The sequence below is a fragment of the Lolium perenne genome, chromosome 1 (genome assembly GCF_019359855.2).
Source record: "Lolium perenne isolate Kyuss_39 chromosome 1, Kyuss_2.0, whole genome shotgun sequence".
NCBI lineage: Eukaryota > Viridiplantae > Streptophyta > Magnoliopsida > Poales > Poaceae > Lolium > Lolium perenne.
The window spans coordinates 173,401,686-173,422,397 of NC_067244.2; the positions used below are offsets into that span (position 1 = coordinate 173,401,686).

The 20,712-nt window shown below is 41.4% G+C and overlaps 2 protein-coding genes across 6 annotated transcripts in view; both read left to right on the forward strand.

The window, feature by feature from the left end:
• Positions 1–696: 696 nt before the first annotated feature.
• Positions 697–4,188, forward strand: LOC127312979 (bidirectional sugar transporter SWEET1b). The gene is made up of 6 exons (XM_051343527.2): positions 697–951; positions 1,113–1,149; positions 2,370–2,465; positions 2,556–2,838; positions 3,028–3,147; positions 3,686–4,188. Exons 1-6 carry the CDS (start codon positions 915–917, stop codon positions 3,902–3,904), a joined length of 792 nt encoding a protein of 263 aa, XP_051199487.1. The 5' UTR covers positions 697–914; the 3' UTR covers positions 3,905–4,188.
• Positions 4,189–4,387: 199 nt separating this feature from the next.
• The window catches only part of LOC127312990 (uncharacterized), a 73,935-nt gene continuing 57,610 nt past the window's right edge, over positions 4,388–20,712 (forward strand). Inside the window, exons 1-6 of one of the 5 annotated variants that reach the window (XR_007858734.2) lie at positions 4,388–4,739; positions 5,415–6,434; positions 7,485–7,567; positions 7,872–7,982; positions 8,402–8,593; positions 8,711–8,933. Coding sequence is in view for 3 of the 5 variants with exons in the window: in XM_071819902.1 (XP_071676003.1) it covers positions 4,471–4,739; positions 6,385–6,434; positions 7,485–7,567; positions 7,872–7,892 (423 nt within the window). In the remaining 2 variants the exon portion in view is untranslated. Of the gene's footprint in view, positions 4,740–5,414; positions 6,435–7,484; positions 7,568–7,871; positions 7,983–8,401; positions 8,594–8,710; positions 8,934–20,712 lie in introns of those variants that run through there. The other 4 variants (XR_007858736.2, XM_071819902.1, XM_071819900.1 and 1 more) reach the window with 4 other exon arrangements.

Consider the following 20,712-nt stretch of genomic DNA (forward strand, 5'->3'; position numbering starts at 1 on the left):
TGTAACAAGAAACATTTAGTTTGAGCGAATAGATTAAATTTCATAAATCGTTGGACCATATTAACATCCAAAGTTATTCATTTAGAGATTCTGCTGGAATTCAATGCATGTACAAGTATATGTACATGATACATGCATATGTTGAATTCAAAGTTGATTGTTGAAGAGATAGCTTATTCTTCCATACAAAAGTTTTTCGCTATTGTGCTGCTCCCTGAAGGAAGCATGGCCTAGCTACCAATATTTCACTCTTCCTTCTTTTTCAAAAACTGTACAAGAAAATAAAAACGTAGATCTATATAAGATTTCAAATGCATGTATATAATTGAGAAGATCTATGCACACCACAAACACAGAAGGAAAAAAGACGATACTAGCATCGAAACAGGTACAGTCTTGTCAATAGTGTCCAATCCAATTAGCTAGTGCGCACGGACTAAATATGATGTTGCTGATGAAAATTTCTGGCTCTAGGTGGCGAAGAAGAAAACAAGATCCATCAAATATGGTAGTGCTGGAAATGTTACTATTTCCTGTCTCGGCGTACTCCACGTCTACGCACTACATGCACTCGTTTTCAGGGAGAAGCCAAGATAAGAACGTAATCAAAATCAATAGGTCGGCACAATTGATCCCGCCCCCCATGAGATTACCTCCATTCTCTTCAACTCTTCCTATATATAGTACCACGCGACCGTCCGTCCATCCATCGATCCACAAGCTAACGTTCACGGTATTGTTATTTAGTTGCTGCTGAGCCGTTGAACACTTGCACGCTAGCTGCACATCCCCTGTTCAGAAGAAACATAGCTCTAGAGTCTCTTTTCAGATTTTAGTTTTGTCTGTCTTCGTTCAAGGAGAACCCTATCTCAGATCGAAGTTGAAGCTAGGGGCTAAAAGGGAGCAGGAGATCCATGGAGGATGTTGCCAAGTTCTTGTTTGGGATTGCGGGTAAGTGAACCTGATTTGAAGTATATTTTTATTTGTGTGGTTGTAGTTAGCTACCACATGTTTTTGGTTATGGTTGTAAGTTCTAGTTTGCTGTTTCGATGATGGATGTTCTTGTTGGGACGTCCTTTCAGCCTAATTACTGCTCGGTTTTGTTGTTTCAGGCAACGTGATAGCTCTCTTTCTCTTCCTATCCCCGATGTAAGTATTTCATGAACCACCTTTTATCTGGGCTGATAGTTAGGTAGCTCAGTTATTATTTATAACGGATGGTTACAAAGGAGGTGTCAAGATAGAAACGTGTTACTAGAGCACAAACTTTGTGTCATGTTCGTACTTCATACTTGATATTATAATATAACATGGAATTCTGTTCAAAATAAACTAGAATTTGTGAAATTCATGCATCTATATTATCTCAGTTTTTTTTATTTATTTTGAGGGAAAGCCTCATGGCACTTTATTTAATAGATGGTAGAGTTACATCATGTGAAATAAAAGGCAAGATAAATCCTGGAGGATCACCATCCCATGACTCCTTTGTTTCGTAAGAAAATTTTACCACTTGATTAGCTTCCCTCGGACAATGCTGGAAGGATATATTCTCAATATTGATTGCTTTCAGAAAGTATTCAGCTAGGATAGCTCTATAATGGTTCCATGCTTCGCTCGTGCCATTGCAAGCCTGAGTCAATTCCAAAGAATTCGATTCCACCACTACATTTCTGCAACCTAATTGTGCTATATATATTCCCGTCCTTTCAAAAGGGCAATAGCTTCTGCTGTAGCTGATGATAGGATCGAGATGATCTAGGGGACAATAGCAACCAGCTATCGCCTCACCTCTGGAGTTTCTGAATTGTGCGTGCTGCACCCGAACGATCAGAAAGATGCATCAGGCTGTTTCTTTTCGAACTAAAATTTGACCTGCACCATAGTTTACGAGCGTTGATCGCGAACGCAGATCTTGCAGGAGTCGCCATGGATTCTCCTTTGACAAATCATCGACGCTGCCATCGAACGTACCAGTAAGCAACAGCGATGGATTCCTACAGGCCAAGCATACCAAGAACTGACAATTTCTTATCTGATATGCATATCAGATCTACTCGAACAACCTAAAGACCCGTTTTTTTGGCATTACCTCAAACCTAGAAACGTCCAGCATATCCACCTATGTATACTGCCATGCATCTCCAGTTTATTAATTCGAGACAAGTCCTTTTCAGTTCCCATTTTCTGATAACATCCTATTCCTGCTGGGACAACGCAGAGTTGCAACTTTGCTTTTGCTGTGCTCGCAACGCAGACTCTTAATGAATATATTCAAACACGCTGCTTAGTTCTGTACAGCATCGAACTAACCGATCACCTCCGAAAGAAAATCAATGTCACATCTTAATTTGTCCCTCCCTTCACAGTCCTACTTTCTGGAGGATCATTCGGAAGAGATCAACGGAGGAATTCTCCGGGGTGCCATACAACATGACGCTCCTCAACTGCCTCCTCTCTGCCTGGTAATATATCTTGATAAAATTTCCAAGTAATAACAGATAAAAATTGACACAAGTCGCGGAGGTAATATATCTTGGTATTTTGGATTTAAGGTACGGGCTGCCATTCGTGTCCCCAAACAACATCCTGGTGTCAACGATCAACGGCGTGGGTGCGGCGATCGAGACGGTGTACGTGGTGATCTTCCTGTGCTTCGCGTCGAGCAAGAAGACTCGGCTCCGGACGTTGGGCCTGGCATCGGCGGTGGCGGGGGTGTTCGCGGCCGTGGCACTTGTGTCCATGCTCGCCCTCCATGGGCAGGCCCGCAAGCTCCTCTGTGGCATCGCCATGACCGTCTTCTCCATCTGCATGTATGGCGCGCCCCTCTCCATCATGGTACGTGTTCTCCGTCGCCTTGCACACGTACGTCTGCTGGTTGATTTTTAGACGGCAGGCTCAAGATAAGACCAGCTTTATAACTTAATAAAACCACAACACGGCAAAGTACAGATAGGTCTGCTAGTTGGTGGATTATTCGTGCTAGCAATTTTTGTTTTAATTTTTTTGACACATTCTTTGTTGCAGAGGCTGGTGATCAAGACGAAGAGCGTGGAGTACATGCCCTTCCTGCTCTCACTGGCGGTGTTCCTGTGCGGCACGTCGTGGTTTGTCTACGGCTTGCTCGGCCGCGACCCCTTCGTCGCGGTAAGCTCTATACTCCACAACTTGAAAAACCCTGCATGCAAATGCATGCCGTGCGATCGATGCTTTCCGTCAGTAAGGGTCAAACAGGTGCCGTCAATCTAAGGAAACAGGTGCTATTGACTTGGCTATGCATGGTGCGATCGATGCATGAGTAGTAACATCACACACTTCAAGGTGTTTTGGTGACATGGCATAGCAATAAATGAAGAAAGAGACGGAGGTGGTAACTAGCTATGTTACCATAACATCACACACCCCAAGATAAAATGAGTCTACAAACTAATAAATGGGACTTTGCATGATACCATCTCTAAGTTACTTTCCACTATGAAGGTAGTAATATGGACTAATCACTTATGCATGACACCACCTTATGTTACTCTCCACTCTGAGCAGCCTAAATGAGCAATCGAAGAGGCCAGGCAGCGCCCATGCACGCGCGCCACCGTCGCCTTCATGCATCCCTAGCTAAACTACCTATTTGTCATTAAACGTGCTTGACGGACGCTCTGACCATCATCTTTGGGAACACAAGCAGATCCCCAACGGGTGCGGGAGCTTCCTGGGCGCCATGCAGCTCATCCTGTACGCTGTCTATCGGAACAACAAGGGCGGCCCCGGCGCCGACAAGATGCAGGACGACGACGTGGAGATGTCCAGAGACACGAGAATAAGCAACAAGCAGGTCGCCCACGGCCACCATGACGGCGGCGCCGGGAAATCGGGGAAGGCCAACAAGATGGACGGCCAGGTGTAGCTTGATATACGAAAGGATCGATGCCCAGATCGATCGACAAGCGTTCTTCTATCTTTGTTTTTGCTGACTAAAACATGTTGGTGACCTTGTATAATTGGAGGGCTTGGCCTTTTCCCGCAGCTTCTCCGGCCATATTTGTAACCTAGTAATGCGCTGTAATGCATACGTGTACCAAAGCTACCTAGCTTTTCTATTTGCAAACGGAGTACTCCCTCCATTGTATAAAACATGTCAAAGATTTATCAAAATTCGGATGTATCAATATATTATTTAGTGTCTAGATACATCTAAATTTAAATAAATCTACATTTTTCCTAATAAACAGCTAGCTGTTTTTTAATTGGCAAACAGCTACTTTTTGGACCGTACGATTCATTCCCAAATCTTGGCGCAGTGCCGGTTCAGTTTGTCTGTCGTGGCGTGGTTGTTCCCGTTAGGAGTCTCCCTTTTTTTATTTTTTTATTTCTCAATTATCCTGTCCAAACTGAGTCTCCTCCCACAGCTCATTCTCGCCCGCGCCCCGCTTCTCGTCTCCATGTCCTCGCTGGCGTCACCGAGGCGGATCCATGGCGGAGATCGGCGTTGCTTCGTTGTATACTTATCGTCCGGCGGCTGATGGGGCGTGTCGTCCTCTTCGCCCGGCGGAGGTGGGGGAAGGTCGTGCCGGGACGGCTCGACACGCTCGGCCGCTGTCTGGGGGTGGGTTGACGCTGCAGTCGCCGGCGGAGGTGGGAGCGGAGATGGGGAAGGGTGTTGTTCGTGCTCTTCGCCTTGAATCTGGGAAGAGGCCAGCGAATCTCGAGCGCGGAAGGCAAGTTCGCGGGATGCGAGATGGGTAATTTCTCTATCCTACTTTGTCATGCGTTCGCTATTTTTGTAGATTTTGGTGGCGCCTTTTCACTTGGAATAGGATGGCTCGATCTGTAGCATAATGTAGTGAAACACGACAGTCCTTGTTTTGTGTTTTTTGTCAATTTATTCATGCAGGTTTATATCATGCGTGTGAACAACTACCTGCTGGAATTGATGATTGATGATTCCTTCTCGTTTTTTGAGGATGATTTTGGTGTCGTAGTGATGTTTTGAGTCTAGGATTTGAGTTTGGGCCGCTTGTTTAGTTCTCTGAAATTCATCTTAATATGTCTTTGTAGTTTGTACTGTTTGATTTGGAGGCATCTTGGTGTGTCAATTTTCACCTTAATGTAGTTGGGACAGCTTGTTTAGTTCTCTTTTTTGTGCTGTTTGATTTGGAGGTAGCTTGGTGTGTCAATTTTCATTATCCACGATTAACCACAAGGAATTGTTATATTTGGTGTTGTAGTGCTCTACTGCTCTTTTGAGTGACAGTATTTTCTTGTGTGTGGGGAGATGGTATGTAGTTTTTGTCAGTGGTCTGAAGTTCATCTGCAGTTATGTTTGATGATTTTGGTGGTTTCCGGATTATCTCATTTTCAGTAGCCATGATGAATTGTCAGATTTTTTTGTGGTTATGTGTAGCTTTTTTTTGCAGTTGGTATCCCTTCATTCATGGAGTTCGTGAGTCGAGCAGTTGAGCGACTAGTCATGAAATATTTGAGTACACTGACTCACTTTTTGGGCTTGAATTAGTGAGGCGCTCAACTTGCTAGATTGAAAGTTGGAACACTAGCTATTTTATAGGCTTGCTCAAGAACGAGCCACCTCATGTAGAGCAAGTATAATAAGTCCTAGTCAGCTGGCTATAAGGTTAAAATAATATATTCATGCTTAGTTGGAGGAGAGAGATGAGGAGAGAGAAGAGGAGTGGGTTCTAATGCAAGAGCCAACTCTAGCACGTGCTTCTAGGCACTTTGTGAGAGTAAAATGTGGACCATCTATTGATAAAGTAATACATGATTATAGCTCACTATTATACATATTGGCTCTATATTAGCTACAAATGACATGGCACATGGCTTATAGCCAGCAGCTGGCTATACTATTAAACTTGCTCGTAGGAGCAGGCCGCCGCTGCCATCCAGTGACCATCCGCCGCCGTTGTTGACCAGAAGCATTGCGACGTCCTCCCTCCTCTGGTTCTGGTCATATCTGGTTGTAATTAATGTATGTACATGTCGACTAGTCCAGCTGTAGTCTGCAAATATTGCTTCAGTAATCGTACAAAGTATCTGTTACTCATGTTTTTTTTAAATATAGCTGTTTTGTATTATATGATGCAGCCCCATCTGCTAGTTGTGCCCATTGCAAGGTCCTCCCCTCCTCCGGCTCTGCTCCTATCTGGTTGTAATATATGTGCCCATTTTATCTGTTACTCATTTTGTCTGAAACCATAGTGTCATCTTTTTTATAAGTGGCTAATTCTATGTGTTCAATGATGAATGTGTAAATAGATTTTGTTTTCTCTGTTAATTTTTTCAGAAGCAATCATTTTTTAGGTGTGTCAAATGTGTTTTGTCCAATGACTTTGCTCTTTTCTTGATGTGTGGTGGTCATACTGGAAGAAGATTCAGGATATTGTGTGCTCCCAGATTGTCCTTCAGCACCAAAGAAGGTATTTACCTGCAGCAATTGAAATATGTCAGTTATTTTTCATTCATTTCATACATAACTTTGTATTTTGATGCAAATTTTTTTCATACCTTCATATGTATATTTGATGATGAGTAGTTCATGTCGATCTCGCCATTTAGTAAAGCCATGTATGAAAATCTTCCTGCATGAAGTGTTAAGATGTGTTATGCACCGTAATCGTCCTTTTTCAAATTTCTTGATACATGAAAAAAATATTAATAAATTCTGAATCTTTTTCCATATAAAAATGTTGTACCTTGAAGAACATTGATCCATCAAATTGATTATGCAGGTCTGTCATTGTGCTGCTAACATTTGATTACCTGCAGCAATTGAATATTTCATCATTATGACTGTCCCACATATTATTTTGTCAAGTAATAAAATTGTTTTAAATGCTTCTATTTTTTACATGGCATGTAGTGGTAACTTGTGTATGGTTGTTTCTCTGTCTCTCATTCTCTCAGTTAATTCAGTTTTCATTACCATTAATCTCTCAGTCAAATTTTTCAGTGACTTAGTTTCCCAATTATCCTCTTTTTTCAGTGTCTTTAGTGTTCCATTACATTTTCTCAGTCTATCATGTCACTTACTTATTATCTCAGCTTTTTAGTCTTTCAATAATTATTATCATGCATGTCACCCATATTTTTTCGAATTCACTCAGTTATATTTGTGCGGTCTCTCAGTTTTAATTCTCTCAGTTTTCTGTATCTCTCTGTCTATATTTGGTAAGTTTCAGATTTTCATTTCTTCAGTTAAACTTGCTCAGTAATTCAGTTTCTTTCTTGTTACTTGCTCAGTCTTAAGTTCTTCAGTATTCGACATTATTCAGTTTTCAGTGTTATTCCTTCTTGTCTGTAGATTTGTTTTCCTTCATTTTAGTAAATCATCTTTTTGATAGTTTCATTGTTTCAATCTCTCAGTTTGCATTCCCAGAATCCTTGTATTCCTCTTCATTTTCCAGTTTGTACCTTAGTTTTCGTTCTTCTCTGCAATTATCACTTATCTCAGTCCTCTTATCTTGTAGGTGAATCAGAACATGGATATGTCACTTGCAGCCATATTTGTTCTTTCAGACGTAGCTGGGCAATAACATTCTACAGCCTTCAGGTAAATGCATTTTTTTTTTGCGCAAGCTCTGACCTTTAAGACATGATAGAGCCTTGGCTTCTTCGGGTTCACGACATCTTGGCAAGGAGCTCGCAGTTGCAAGTATCAGTAAACCCAACTAGGAGATTCTAACAACAACACCAAATGTAGCAACACCAAAGGATTAAGACAATTATGTTCTGTCATTTCGACATTATTCAGTTTTTAGTGTTCTTCCTTCTTGTTTGTAGATTTGTTTTCCTTCAATTTTTCTGCACTTTAGTAAATCATTCTTTTTGATAGTTTCATTGTTTCAATCTCTCAGTATGCATTCCCGGAATTCTAGTATTCCTCACCGATCGGATCCACCCCAACCTACAGCGCAATCGATCGTCTCCGTCAGGGCACCAGTTCAGCCACTGGAAGCCTCCTCAAGGTAGCTCTCCAGTGCTCTCTCTCTCTCTCTCTCTCTCTCTCTCTCTCTCTCTCTCTCTCTCGAAATGTGATGCGACATGGCGGGGTGCAGCTGTATGTCTGTCTAATGGAATAGGAACACCATATGTTTGATGCCCCATGTAATTCTTCAGCTCAAAGTTTTTTTTTGTAAATAATCAGTGATCTTTAAGTAAAAGGGGTTTCCTTTGTGCTATGTTTCTCTTCTCAACTACAGCCGCGTGGTGTGGGTTTGTTGGATGGTGGGAGTCTCGCGTGGTGTGTCCTGGGTGTAACAGCGGAGGAGTGTCTGAATCCTCATGCGCTATAATAAACTAGAAAATAATTCTCTGAATCTCCAAGTTTTGCACTTCCTCATTGCCTACAGTTTTTCATTTCATAAGTCTTTTTTACCTTTGTCAGGTCCCTTGGCTTGGTTTCATATCATTTCTATGAATCTCCAAGTTTTGCACTTCCTTCATTTCCTGAAATCTCTCAGCCTGAAATCCTGGACACCCTGGACAACTGGATACATTTTGACCTATGGCAGAAGTTATTTGTGTCCGTCCTGAACGATCCAGGTTCCAACAACAGCCTCTGCACTCCTCCTTGATGGTACCTCTCTCTCTCTCTAATGATTTTCCCTTTCTAATTATGTCTCATTATTCTGTACATTGTAATATGTCAGTTTTGCATTTTTTTTCTAACCCATTTTTTTCCCTCACTTACTAGATCCTGTTGGACCTAAGGTCATAGCAACTTATCTTCATTCCACATGAATCAGGAACTACATGTCAGCAACCTGTTTCATGGGCCTGGCCTTTTTGCATAAGGTTATTTTTCATCAGAAAATGCGCTACTCGGCATAATCTGTTTTTTTCTTCTTGGCATAAGGTTCTATTTTGCACGATACTTCTCTATTCGATGCTACTTCTCTATCATAAATCTATTTTTTCTACCATTGATAACCCACAAGTATAGGGGATCGCAACAGTCTTCGAGGGAAGTAAAACCCAAATTTATTGATTCGACACAAGGGGAGGTAAAGAATACTTATAAGTCTTAACAACTGAGTTGTCAATTCAGCTGCACCTGGAAAAGCACTAGTAACAGGGGTGATGTGAAAGCAGCGGTAATATGAGAGCAGTAGTACAATAGTAGTAGTAACACAGAGGTAATGGCACCAGAAAATAGTTGATACTACTTCTAATGACATGTAGAACGAGTATATGATGATGAGAGATGGACCGGGGTTCCCAGCTATCTACACTAGTGGTAACTCTCCAATAACAAGTGTTGGGTGAACAAATTACAGTTGAGCAATTGATAGGATTGAAAGCATTAAGACAGAACATCAAGATTATTAATCATGTAGGCATGTTTTCCATATATAGTTATACGTGCTCGCAATGAGAAACTTGCATAACATCTTTTGTCCTACCAGCCGGTGGCAGTCGGGCCTCAAGGGAATCTACTGGCTATTAAGGTACTCCTTTTAATAGAGCACCGGAGCAAAGCATTAACATTTGGTGAAAACATGTGATCCTCATACCTACGCCTTCCCCTCCAGTTGTCCCCGTTGCTGTCACTCTGGGGCCTTTGGTTCCGGACATAGACATGTGCATACAACTTGTAGATACAATCTAAGCAATAAGTATAGAGCTTAAATCTAAGATCATGCCACTCGGGCCCTAGTGACAAGCATTAAACATAACAAGATTGCAGCAACAATAACTTCACAAACTTTATAGATAGACTAATCATAATGTATCATCCATCGGATCCCAACAAACACAACACCGATTACATCAGATGAATCTCAATCATGTAAGGCAGCTCATGAGATCATTGTATTGAAGTACATGGGAGAGAGAGTACCAACTAGCTACAGCTAGAACCCGTAGTCCATGGGGGAACTACTCACGGAGCATGATGGAGGCGATGGCGTTGATGGAGATGGCTTCCGGGGGCACTTTCCCGTCCCGGCAGGGTGCCGGAACAGAGACTTCTGTCCCCCGAAACGGAGTTTCGCGATGGCGGCGGCGCCCCTGGAGTCTTTCTGGAGTTTCATCAATCGGTATAGCGTTTTTAGGTCGAAAGGGCTTAAATAGGCGAAGAGGCGGCACAGGAGGGTGCCTGGGCCCCCCTCACAATAGGCCGGCGCGGCCAGGCCTGGGGCCACGCCGCCTTATTGTGTGGTGGCCCCCTGGCCCTCCTCCGACTCTCCTTCGGTGTTCTGGATGCTCCCGGGAAAAATAAGATGTTGGGTCTTCGTTTCGTCGAATTCCGAGAATATTGCCCGAACAGCCTTTCTGGAACCAAAAACAGCAGAAAACAGGAACTGGCACTTCGGCATATTGTTAATAGGTTAGTTCCGGAAAACGCATAAAAACATTATAAAGTGCGAGCAAAACATGTAAGTATTGTCATAAAACAAGCATGGAACATCAGAAATTATAGATACGTTGGAGACGTATCAGCATCCCCAAGCTTAGTTCCTACTCGTCCTCGAGTAGGTAAACGATAAAAAGAATAATTTCTGTAGTGACATGCTACTTACATAACCTTGATCATACTATTGTAAAGCATATGAGATGAATGCAGTGGCTCAAGGCAATGATCTATAGTTGCTAACAAATAGATAACATATAGCAAAACTTTTCATAAATAGTACTTTCAAGATAAGCATCAAAAGTCTTGCATAAGAATTAACTCATAAAGCAGTAGATTCAAAGTAAAGGCATTGAAGCAACACAGAGGAAGATTTAAGTTTCAGCAGTTGCTTTCAACTTTCAACATGCATATCTCATGGATAATTGTCAACACAAAGTAATATGATGAATGCAAATAAGTAAGTATGTAAGAATCAATGCACAGTTGACACAAGTGTTTGCTTCTAAGATGGAAGGAAGTAGGTAAACTGACTCAACATAAAGTAAAAGAAAGGCTCTTCGCAGAGGGAAGCAGGGATTAAATCATGTGCTAGAGCTTTTTAAGTTTTGAAATCATATAGAGAGTATAAAAGTAAAGTTTTGAGAGGTGTTTGTTGTTGTCAACGAATGGTAGTGGGCACTCTAACCCCCTTGTCAACCAGACTTTCAAGAGCGGCTCCCATGAAGGACGTTATTTCTACCAGCAAGGTAGATCATCCCTCTTCTCTTTTATTTACACACGTATTTTAGTTTTATTATGGGTGACACTCCTCCCAACCTTTTGCTTACACAAGCCATGGCTAACCGAATCCTCGGGTGCCTTCCAACATTCACATACCATGAAGGAGTGTCTATTTGCAAAATTAAGTTGCTTACTGATGAATGATACGTCTCCAACGTATCGATAATTTCTTATGTTCCATGCTACTTTTATGATGATACTCACATGTTTTATACATACTTTATGTCATATTTATGCATTTTCCGGCACTAAGCTATTAACGAGATGCCGAAGAGCCAGTTGTTGTTTTCTGCTGTTTTTGGTTTCAGAAATCCTAGTAAGGAAATATTCTCGGAATTGGACGAAATCAACGCCCAGGATCTTATTTTTCCACGAAGCTTCCAGAACACCGGAGGAGATACGAAGTGGGGTGACGAGGCGCCCACACAACAGGGCGGCGCGGCCAGGCCTTGGGCCGCGCGGCCCTGGCGTGTGGGGCCTGATGTCTACGTTCCCCCTCCTTTCCTGTAGACAGTGTTGGGCCTCCAAGAGCAGAGGTTTGTAGAACAGCAGCAAGTTTTCCCTTAAGTGGATCACCCAAGGTTTATCGAACTCAGGGAGGAAGAGGTCAAAGATATCCCTCTCATGCAACCCTGCAACCACAAAGCAAGAAGTCTCTTGTGTCCCCAACACACCAAATAGGTGCACTAGTTCGGCGAAGAGATAGTGAAGTACAGGTGGTATGAATATATATGAGCAGTAGCAACGGTGCCAGAAAATAGCTTGCTGGCGTGTAGTTGATGGTGGTAGTATTGAAGCAAAGAGTAACACAAGAAACAAGAAACAAGCAGTAGTAACGCAGCAGTATTTAGGAACAAGGCCTAGGGATTACACTTTCACTAGTGGACACTCTCAACATTGATCACATAACAGAATAGATAAATGCATACTCTACACTTTTGTTGGATGATGAACGCATTGTGTAGGATTACACGAACCCTCAATGCCGGAGTTAACAAGCTCCACAATTTGTTCATATTTAAGTAACCTTATAGTGTAAGATAGATCAAAAGACTAAACCAAGTACTAACATAGCATGCACACTGTCACCTTCATGCATATGTAGGAGGAATAGATCACATCAATATTATCATAGCAATAGTTAACTTCGCAATCTACAAGAGATCATGATCATAGCATAAACCAAGTACTAACACGGTGCACACACTGTCACCTTTACACACGTGCAGGAGGAATAGGACTACTTTAATAACTTTGCTAGAGTAGCACATAGATAGTAGTGATACAAAACTCATATGAATCTCAATCATGTAAAGCAGCTCATGAGATCATTGTATTGAGGTACATAGGAGAGAGATGAACCACATAGCTACCGGTACAGCCCCGAGCCTCGATGGAGAACTACTCCCTCCTCATGGGAGCAACAGCGGGGATGAAGATGGCGGTGAAGATGGCAGCGGTGTCGATGGAGAAGCCTTCCGGGGGCACTTCCCCGCTCCGGCAGGGTGCCGAAACAGAGTTCTGTCCCCCGAATTGGAGTTTCGCGATGGCGGCGGCGTCCCTGGAGTCTTTCTGGAGTTTCGTCAATTGGTACTGCGTTTTTAGGTCGAAAGGGGTTTTATAGGCGAAGAGGCGGCGCATGAGGGCTGACAGGGTGGCCTCACCCTAGGCCGGCGCGGCCAGACCCTAGCCCGCGCGGCCCTATGGTGTGGGTCCCCCCTGGCTCTCCTCCGACTCTCCTTCGGTGTTCTGGAGCCTTCCGGGAAAAATAGGAGGTTTGGCGTTGATTTCGTCCAATTCCGAGAATATTGCCCGAACAGCCTTTCTGGAACCAAAAACAGCAGAAAACAGCAACTGGCCTTTCGGCATCTCGTTAATAGGTTAGTTCCAGAAAATGTACGAATATGACATAAAGTGTGCATAAAACATGTAGATAACATCAATAATGTGGCATGGATCATAAGAAATTATCGATACGTCGGAGACGTATCAGCATCCCCAAGCTTAGTTCTGCTCGTCCCGAGCAGGTAAAACGATAACACAGATAATTTCTGGAGTGACATGCCATCATAATCTTGATCATACTATTTGTAAAGCATATGTAGTGAATGCAGCGATCAAAACAATGTATATGACATGAGTAAACAAGTGAATCATAAAGCAAAGACTTTTCATGAATAGCACTTCAAGACAAGCATCAATAAGTCTTGCATAAGAGTTAACTCATAAAGCAACAATTCATAGTAAAAGCATTGAAGCAACACAAAAGAAGATTAAGTTTCAGCGGTTGCTTTCAACTTGTAACATGTATATCTCATGGATATTGTCAACATAGAGTAATATAATAAGTGCAATAAGCAAGTATGTAGGAATCAATGCATAGTTCACACAAGTGTTTGCTTCTTGAGATGGAGAGAAATAGGTGAACTGACTCAACATTGAAAGTAAAAGAATGGTCCTCATAGAGGAAAAGCATCGATTGCTATATTTGTGCTAGAGCTTTGATTTTGAAAACATGAAACAATTTTGTCAACGGTAGTAATAAAGCATATGTATCATGTAAATTATATCTTACAAGTTGCAAGCCTCATGCATAGTGTACTAATAGTGCCCGCACCTTGTCCTAATTAGCTTGGACTACCGGATCATCACAATGCACATGTTTTGACCAAGTGTCACAAAGGGGTACCTCTATGCCGCCTGTACAAAGGTCTAAGGAGAAAGCTCGCATTGGATTTCTCGCTATTGATTATTCTTCCACTTAGACATCCATACCGGGACAACATAGACAACAGATAATGGACTCCTCTTTTATGCATAAGCATGTAACAACAATTAATAATTTTCTCATTTGAGATTGAGGATATATGTCCAAAACTGAAACTTCCACCATGGATCATGGCTTTAGTTAGCGGCCCAATGTTCTTCTCTAACAATATGCATGCTTAACCATAAGGTGGTAGATCTCTCTTACTTCAGATAAGACGGACATGCATAGCAACTCACATGAAATTCAACAAAGAGTAGTTGATGGCGTCCCCAGTGAACATGGTTATCGCACAACAAGCAACTTAATAAGAGATAAAGTGCATAATTACATATTCAATACCACAATAGTTTTTAAGCTATTTGTCCCATGAGCTATATATTGCAAGGGTGAATGATGGAATTTTAAAGGTAGCACTCAAGCAATTTACTTTGGAATGGCGGAAAATACCATGTAGTAGGTAGGTATGGTGGACACAAATGGCATAGTGTTGTTTGGCTCAAGGATTTGGATGCATGAGAAGTATTCCCTCTCGATACAAGGTTTAGGCTAGCAAGGTTGTTTGAAGCAAACACAAGCATGAACTAGTACAGCAAAAATCACATAAAAGACATATTACAAGCATTATAAAACTATACATCGTCTTCCTTGTTGTTCAAACATCTTACTAGAAAATATCTAGACTCTAGAGAAACCACTCATGCAAACCAAATTTTAACAAGCTCTATGTATTTCTTCACTAATAGGTGCAAAGTGTATGATGCAAGAGCTTAAACAAGAGCACAACAATTGCCAAGTATCAAGTTATTCAAGACATCATACCAATTACTACATGTAGCATTTTCCAATTCCAACCATATAATAATTAACGAAGAAGTTTCAACCTTCGCCATGAATATTATGAGCTAAGAACACATGTGTTCATATGCAACAGCGGAGCGTGTCTCTCTCCCACACAAGCATGATGTAATCCAATTTATTCAAACACAAACAAAAAACAAAAACAAACCGACGCTCCAAGCAAAGCACATAAGATGTGATGGAATAAAAATATAGTTTCAGGGGAGGAACCTGATAATGTTGTCGATGAAGAAGGGGATGCCTTGGGCATCCCCAAGCTTAGACGCTTGAGTCTTCTTGATATATGCAGGGGTGAACCACCGGGGCATCCCCAAGCTTAGAGCTTTCACTCTCCTTGATCATAGTATATCATCCTCCTCTCTTGACCCTTGAAAACTTCCTTCACACCAAACTCGAAACAAACTCATTAGAGGGTTAGTGCATAATTAAAAACTCACATGTTCAGAGGTGACACAATCATTCTTAACACTTCTGGACATTGCTCAAAGCTACTGGAAGGTAATGGAACAAAGAAATCCACCCAACACAGCGAAAGAAGCAATGCGAAATAAAAGGCAGAATCTGTCAAAACAGAACAGTCCGTAAAGACGAATTTTAAAATGGCACCAGACTTGCTCAGATGAAAATGCTCAAATTGAATGAAAGTTGCGTACATATCTGGGGATCACTCACGTAAATTGGCATAATTTTCTGAGTTACCTACAGAGAATTTTGCCCAGATTCGTGACAGCAAAGAAAACAGTTTCTGCGCAGTAATCCAAATCTAGTATTGACTTTACTATCAAAGACTTTACTTGGCACAACAAAACACAAAACTAAGATAAGGAGAGGTTGCTACAGTAGTAAACAACTTCCAAGACACAAATATAAAACAAATTACTGTAGCAAAATAACACATGGGTTATCTCCCAAGAAGTTCTTTCTTTATAGCCATTAAGATGGGCTCAGCAGTTTTAATGGTGCACTTGCAAGAGATAGTATTTGAAGCAAAAGAGAGCTTCAAGAGGCAAATTCATAACACATTTAAGTCTAACATGCTTCCTATGAAGAGGAATCTTGTACACAAATGAATTCATGAAGAACAAAGTGACAAGCATAAGAGGATAAAACACGAGTAACTTCAAGATTCTCAACATAAAGAGGGGAAACTTAATATTATTAAGATGCATATAACCATATTTCCCTCTCTCATAATAACTTTCAGCAGCATCATTGATGAAATCCACAATATACCCATCACTTAAAACATTCTTATCATGGTTCATATGCATAGAAGTATCATTAATTTTGGCATAAGGAGAGTTCTTTTCATTAATAGTAATTGGAGCAGGATTATTATCAAGAATTTGAATATGGTAAACAAGTTGCATATTAAGGGAATTGTTTTTGGTAACCCAATCATGACTATGACAAGTTTCATAAGGATAGTTATAACCTATATCATAGCATTCTTTATAATAATCATCAAAGATCGGAGGCACAGTGTCATCATAAGAAATAGAATAGTTATCTTTCACAGTCGGTTTATCTATGACCATACCATCATTGTTATTAGAAGGAGATGTAGCAAGAACATAATGACCAGTAGCAAAAGGATTTTCAAACACCTCTTCCCCAAGCTTAGAGCTTTCTATATCATTATGGGAGGAAGCATGGATAGCACTGACACTATGGCAATTATTATCATCTTCAGAATTAGTTTCCCAGAGATTTGTAATATCAAAAGTAGTGTGCTCATTCAAATCATGATCGCTAATGTATGTAAAGGGCATAGGAAGATCATCATATTCAGATTCATTATCACAATAATCATTAGGAGCAACATACTTACGGTTACCTAGCGTTATCTCATTCACGCGGGGATACACAGTTACCTCTTTCTTTTTCTTCTTCTTCTTCTTTGTTCCCTTCTTCTTCTTCTTCTCTTCCTTCTCCTCGTTCCCTTCTTTAGGAGGAAGAGGCTTGAAGGGTGGCTTGTCCGCATAACCTGATTTACTTTCAGAAACAATAGAAGAAACTTGGGAGGATCCCTCCTTTTCATTAATTAGTTGAAAACACACAGCGGTCCTATCATATTTTGGCAAGGTGTCATCTTCTAAAATATTTTGTATGTAAGTATTTGTATGGCTATTATCAATGCAATAAGAAAAACACCCATGCAGGACATCATCAATATCAAGATCATTAATATTTAACAAAGAAATTTTCCTTGATAACTCTTCACACCACACAAATAAAGTGAGTTCATCATGCTGATTAGGAGTAATTTCATCATCACAATACAAATTTGCAGCACTCATTGGGTTCAAATTATCATTGGAGGAGCATTGAAAATTAAAATGACCCACTTCATGGCAAACTTCACAAATAAAAGGATAGAGGGCACAAACTTTTTTACCAAGATCATCTAGAGTCCTAGCCCACTTTCTAGTTTTTTCATTAGTGTGATGGATGCAATATTCATCTTTGGCTTGATTAATTCCACAAGGTCTATGTATTCCACAAAAATTAACATGCTTATAGGAAATAGCATTTTTAGGAGTTTGAGCATGCTTATTGCAATAATTAACAACAATTTCATTCTTCATGCAAGCCTCTTTAAAAGGTTCATGATACTTATCAAAATTATTTTTAGGCAATTCAAAATGAGAAGCAAAGGCTTTATAAAGATTTGCAGCAACTTGAGAGTCAAGACCATAAGTAGCACTCATATTTCGAAATTTATCGGTATCCATAAAAGCTTCAATGCATTCATAATCATAATTTATACCTGACTCTTTACCTTTGTCGTTCTCCCATCCTTCAGCGTTGTCCTCAATCCGATCAAGAAGATCCCACCTAGCTTCAACCTCCTTGCTTGTGAAAGATCCCTCTGAACACGCGTCCAGATAGTCCTTGTGTTGTCCTGAAAGCCTCGCATAAAAATTATTAACAATAACATTACGGGGGAGCTCATGAATGGGACATTTGAGCATTAGTGACTTCAATCTCCCCCACGCTTGAGAAATACTCTCTCCATCACGAGGATAAAAGTTATAAATATAATTCCTATCAATATGCACTTCATGAGGAGGATAAAATTTAGAATAAAAGAGAGATGCAATTTCCTCCCAACCAAGAGAATGCCTATTCTCCAACAATTTATACCAATGCGCCGCTTTACTGCATAAATAAACGGAGAATAGCTTCTTCTTCACTTCATCCATAGAGATACCTGCACACTTGAATAACCCGCATAATTCGTGCAAAAACAGTAAATGATCTCTAGGATGGACAGTTCCATCCCCTTTATAGTGATTGTCCATAACACGTTCAATAATTTTCATAGGTATTTTATACGGAATACTTTCAGCAGGTGGATTCAAAATATCAGAAGCATCATTAGAGTTATCGCATATGGGAGATAAAGCATTATCAGAACAAATTTTCTCCCCTAAAGATGGGAAGCTAAAAATATCACAAAAACTAGCTTCCCCAAGCTTAGACTTCTTCATAGCATTAGCAGTAATTGCATTCATACTAATAACATCGCTACTAGCATGTAAATAAGGTTCCATAGGTTTTTTAATTTTCGCATCAAACAATTCTAAATCAGGAAAAAGATTAAAAAGCTCACCAATTTTTTTGTTGTTTTCCATTATGCCTAGCTAGTGTAAACAAGAAACAAAAAGATGCAATTGCAGGATCTAAAGGAAATAGCTTCGAGTACTTACAACACCGGAAAATAGCTTAGTAGCCGAGATACGGAGTGTGAGTACCTTTTACCTTTCCTCCCCGGCAACGGCGCCAGAAAATTAGCTTGATGTCTATGTTCCCCCTCCTTTCCTGTAGACAGTGTTGGGCCTCAAAGAGCAGAGGTTTGTAGAACAGCAGCAAGTTTTCCCTTAAGTGGATCACCCAAGGTTTATCGAACTCAGGGAGGAAGAGGTCAAAGATATCCCTCTCATGCAACCCTGCAACCACAAAGCAAGAAGTCTCTTGTGTCCCCAACACACCAAATAGGTGCACTAGTTCGGCGAAGAGATAGTGAAGTACAGGTGGTATGAATATATATGAGCAGTAGCAACGGTGCCAGAAAATAGCTTGATGGCGTGTAGTTGATGGTGGTAGTATTGCAGCAGTAGTAACACAGTAAAACAGTAAACAAGCAGTAGTAACGCAGCAGTATTTAGGAACAAGGCCTAGGGATTACACTTTCACTAGTGGACACTCTCAACATTGATCACATAACAGAATAGATAAATGCATACTCTACACTTTTGTTGGATGATGAACGCATTGTGTAGGATTACACGAACCCTCAATGCCGGAGTTAACAAGCTCCACAATTTGTTCATATTTAAGTAACCTTATAGTGTAAGATAGATCAAAAGACTAAACCAAGTACTAACATAGCATGCACACTGTCACCTTCATGCATATGTAGGAGGAATAGATCACATCAATATTATCATAGCAATAGTTAACTTCGCAATCTACAAGAGATCATGATCATAGCATAAACCAAGTACTAACACGGTGCACACACTGTCACCTTTACACACGTGCAGGAGGAATAGGACTACTTTAATAACTTTGCTAGAGTAGCACATAGATAGTAGTGATACAAAACTCATATGAATCTCAATCATGTAAAGCAGCTCATGAGATCATTGTATTGAGGTACATAGGAGAGAGATGAACCACATAGCTACCGGTACAGCCCCGAGCCTCGATGGAGAACTACTCCCTCCTCATGGGAGCAACAGCGGTGATGAAGATGGCGGTGAAGATGGCAGCGGTGTCGATGGAGAAGCCTTCCGGGGGCACTTCCCCGCTCCGGCAGGGTGCCGAAACAGAGTTCTGTCCCCCGAATTGGAGTTTCGCGATGGCGGCGGCGCCCCTGGAGTCTTTCTGGAGTTTCGTCAATTGGTACTGCGTTTTTAGGTCGAAAGGGGTTTTATAGGCGAAGAGGCGGCGCAGGAGGGCTGACAGGGTGGCCTCACCCTAGGCCGGCGCGGCCAGACCCTAGCCCGCGCGGCCCTATGGTGTGGGGCCCCCTGGCTCTCCTCCGACTCTCCTTCGGTGTTCTGGAGTCTTCCGGGAAAAATAGGAGGTTTGGCGTTGATTTCGTCCAATTCCGAGAATATTGCCCGAACAGCCTTTCTGGAACCAAAAACAGCAGAAAACAGCAACTGGCCTTTCGGCATCTCGTTAATAGGTTAGTTCCAGAAAATGCACGAATATGACATAAAGTGTGCATAAAACATGTAGATAACATCAATAATGTGGCATGGATCATAAGAAATTATCGATACGTCGGAGACGTATCAGGGCCCTCGTGGCGCCCCCTGACCTACCCTTCCGCCTACTTAAGCCTTCGTCGATAATAGTTCCAGTACGGAGAGCCACGATACGGAAAACCTTCCAGAGACGCCGCCGCCGCCAATCCCATCTCGGGGGATTCAGGAGATCGCCTCCGGCACCCTGCCGGAGAGGGGAATCATCTCCCGGAGGACTCTTCACCGCCATGGTCGCCTCCGGAGTGATGTGTGAGTAGTTCACCCCTGGACTATGGGTCCATAGCAGTAGCTAGATGGTTGTCTTCTCCTCTTGTGCTATCATTGTTAGATCTTGTGAGCTGCCTAACATGATCAAGATCATCTATTTGTAATGCTACATGTTGCGTTTGTTGGGATCCGATGAATATGGAATACTATGCTATGTTGATTATCAATCTATCTTTGTGTTGTTTATGATCTTGCATGCTCTCCGTTATTAGTAGAGGCTCTGGCCAAATCATTACTTGTAACTCCAAGAGGGAGTATTTATGCTCGATAGTGGGTTCATGCCTCCATTAAATCTGGCACAGTGACAGAAAGTTCTAAGGTTGTGGATGTGCTGTTGCCACTAGGGATAAAACATCAATGCTATGTCTAAGGATGTATTTGTT

Coding starts and splice junctions, on each gene's coding strand:
- LOC127312979 (XM_051343527.2), top strand. CDS start 915: ATGGAGGATGTTGCCAAGTTCTTGTTTGGGATTGCGG. Junction 952..1,112: donor GTTCTTGTTTGGGATTGCGG/GTAAGTGAACCT, acceptor TTGTTGTTTCAG/GCAACGTGATAGCTCTCTTT. Junction 2,466..2,555: donor AACTGCCTCCTCTCTGCCTG/GTAATATATCTT, acceptor TTTGGATTTAAG/GTACGGGCTGCCATTCGTGT.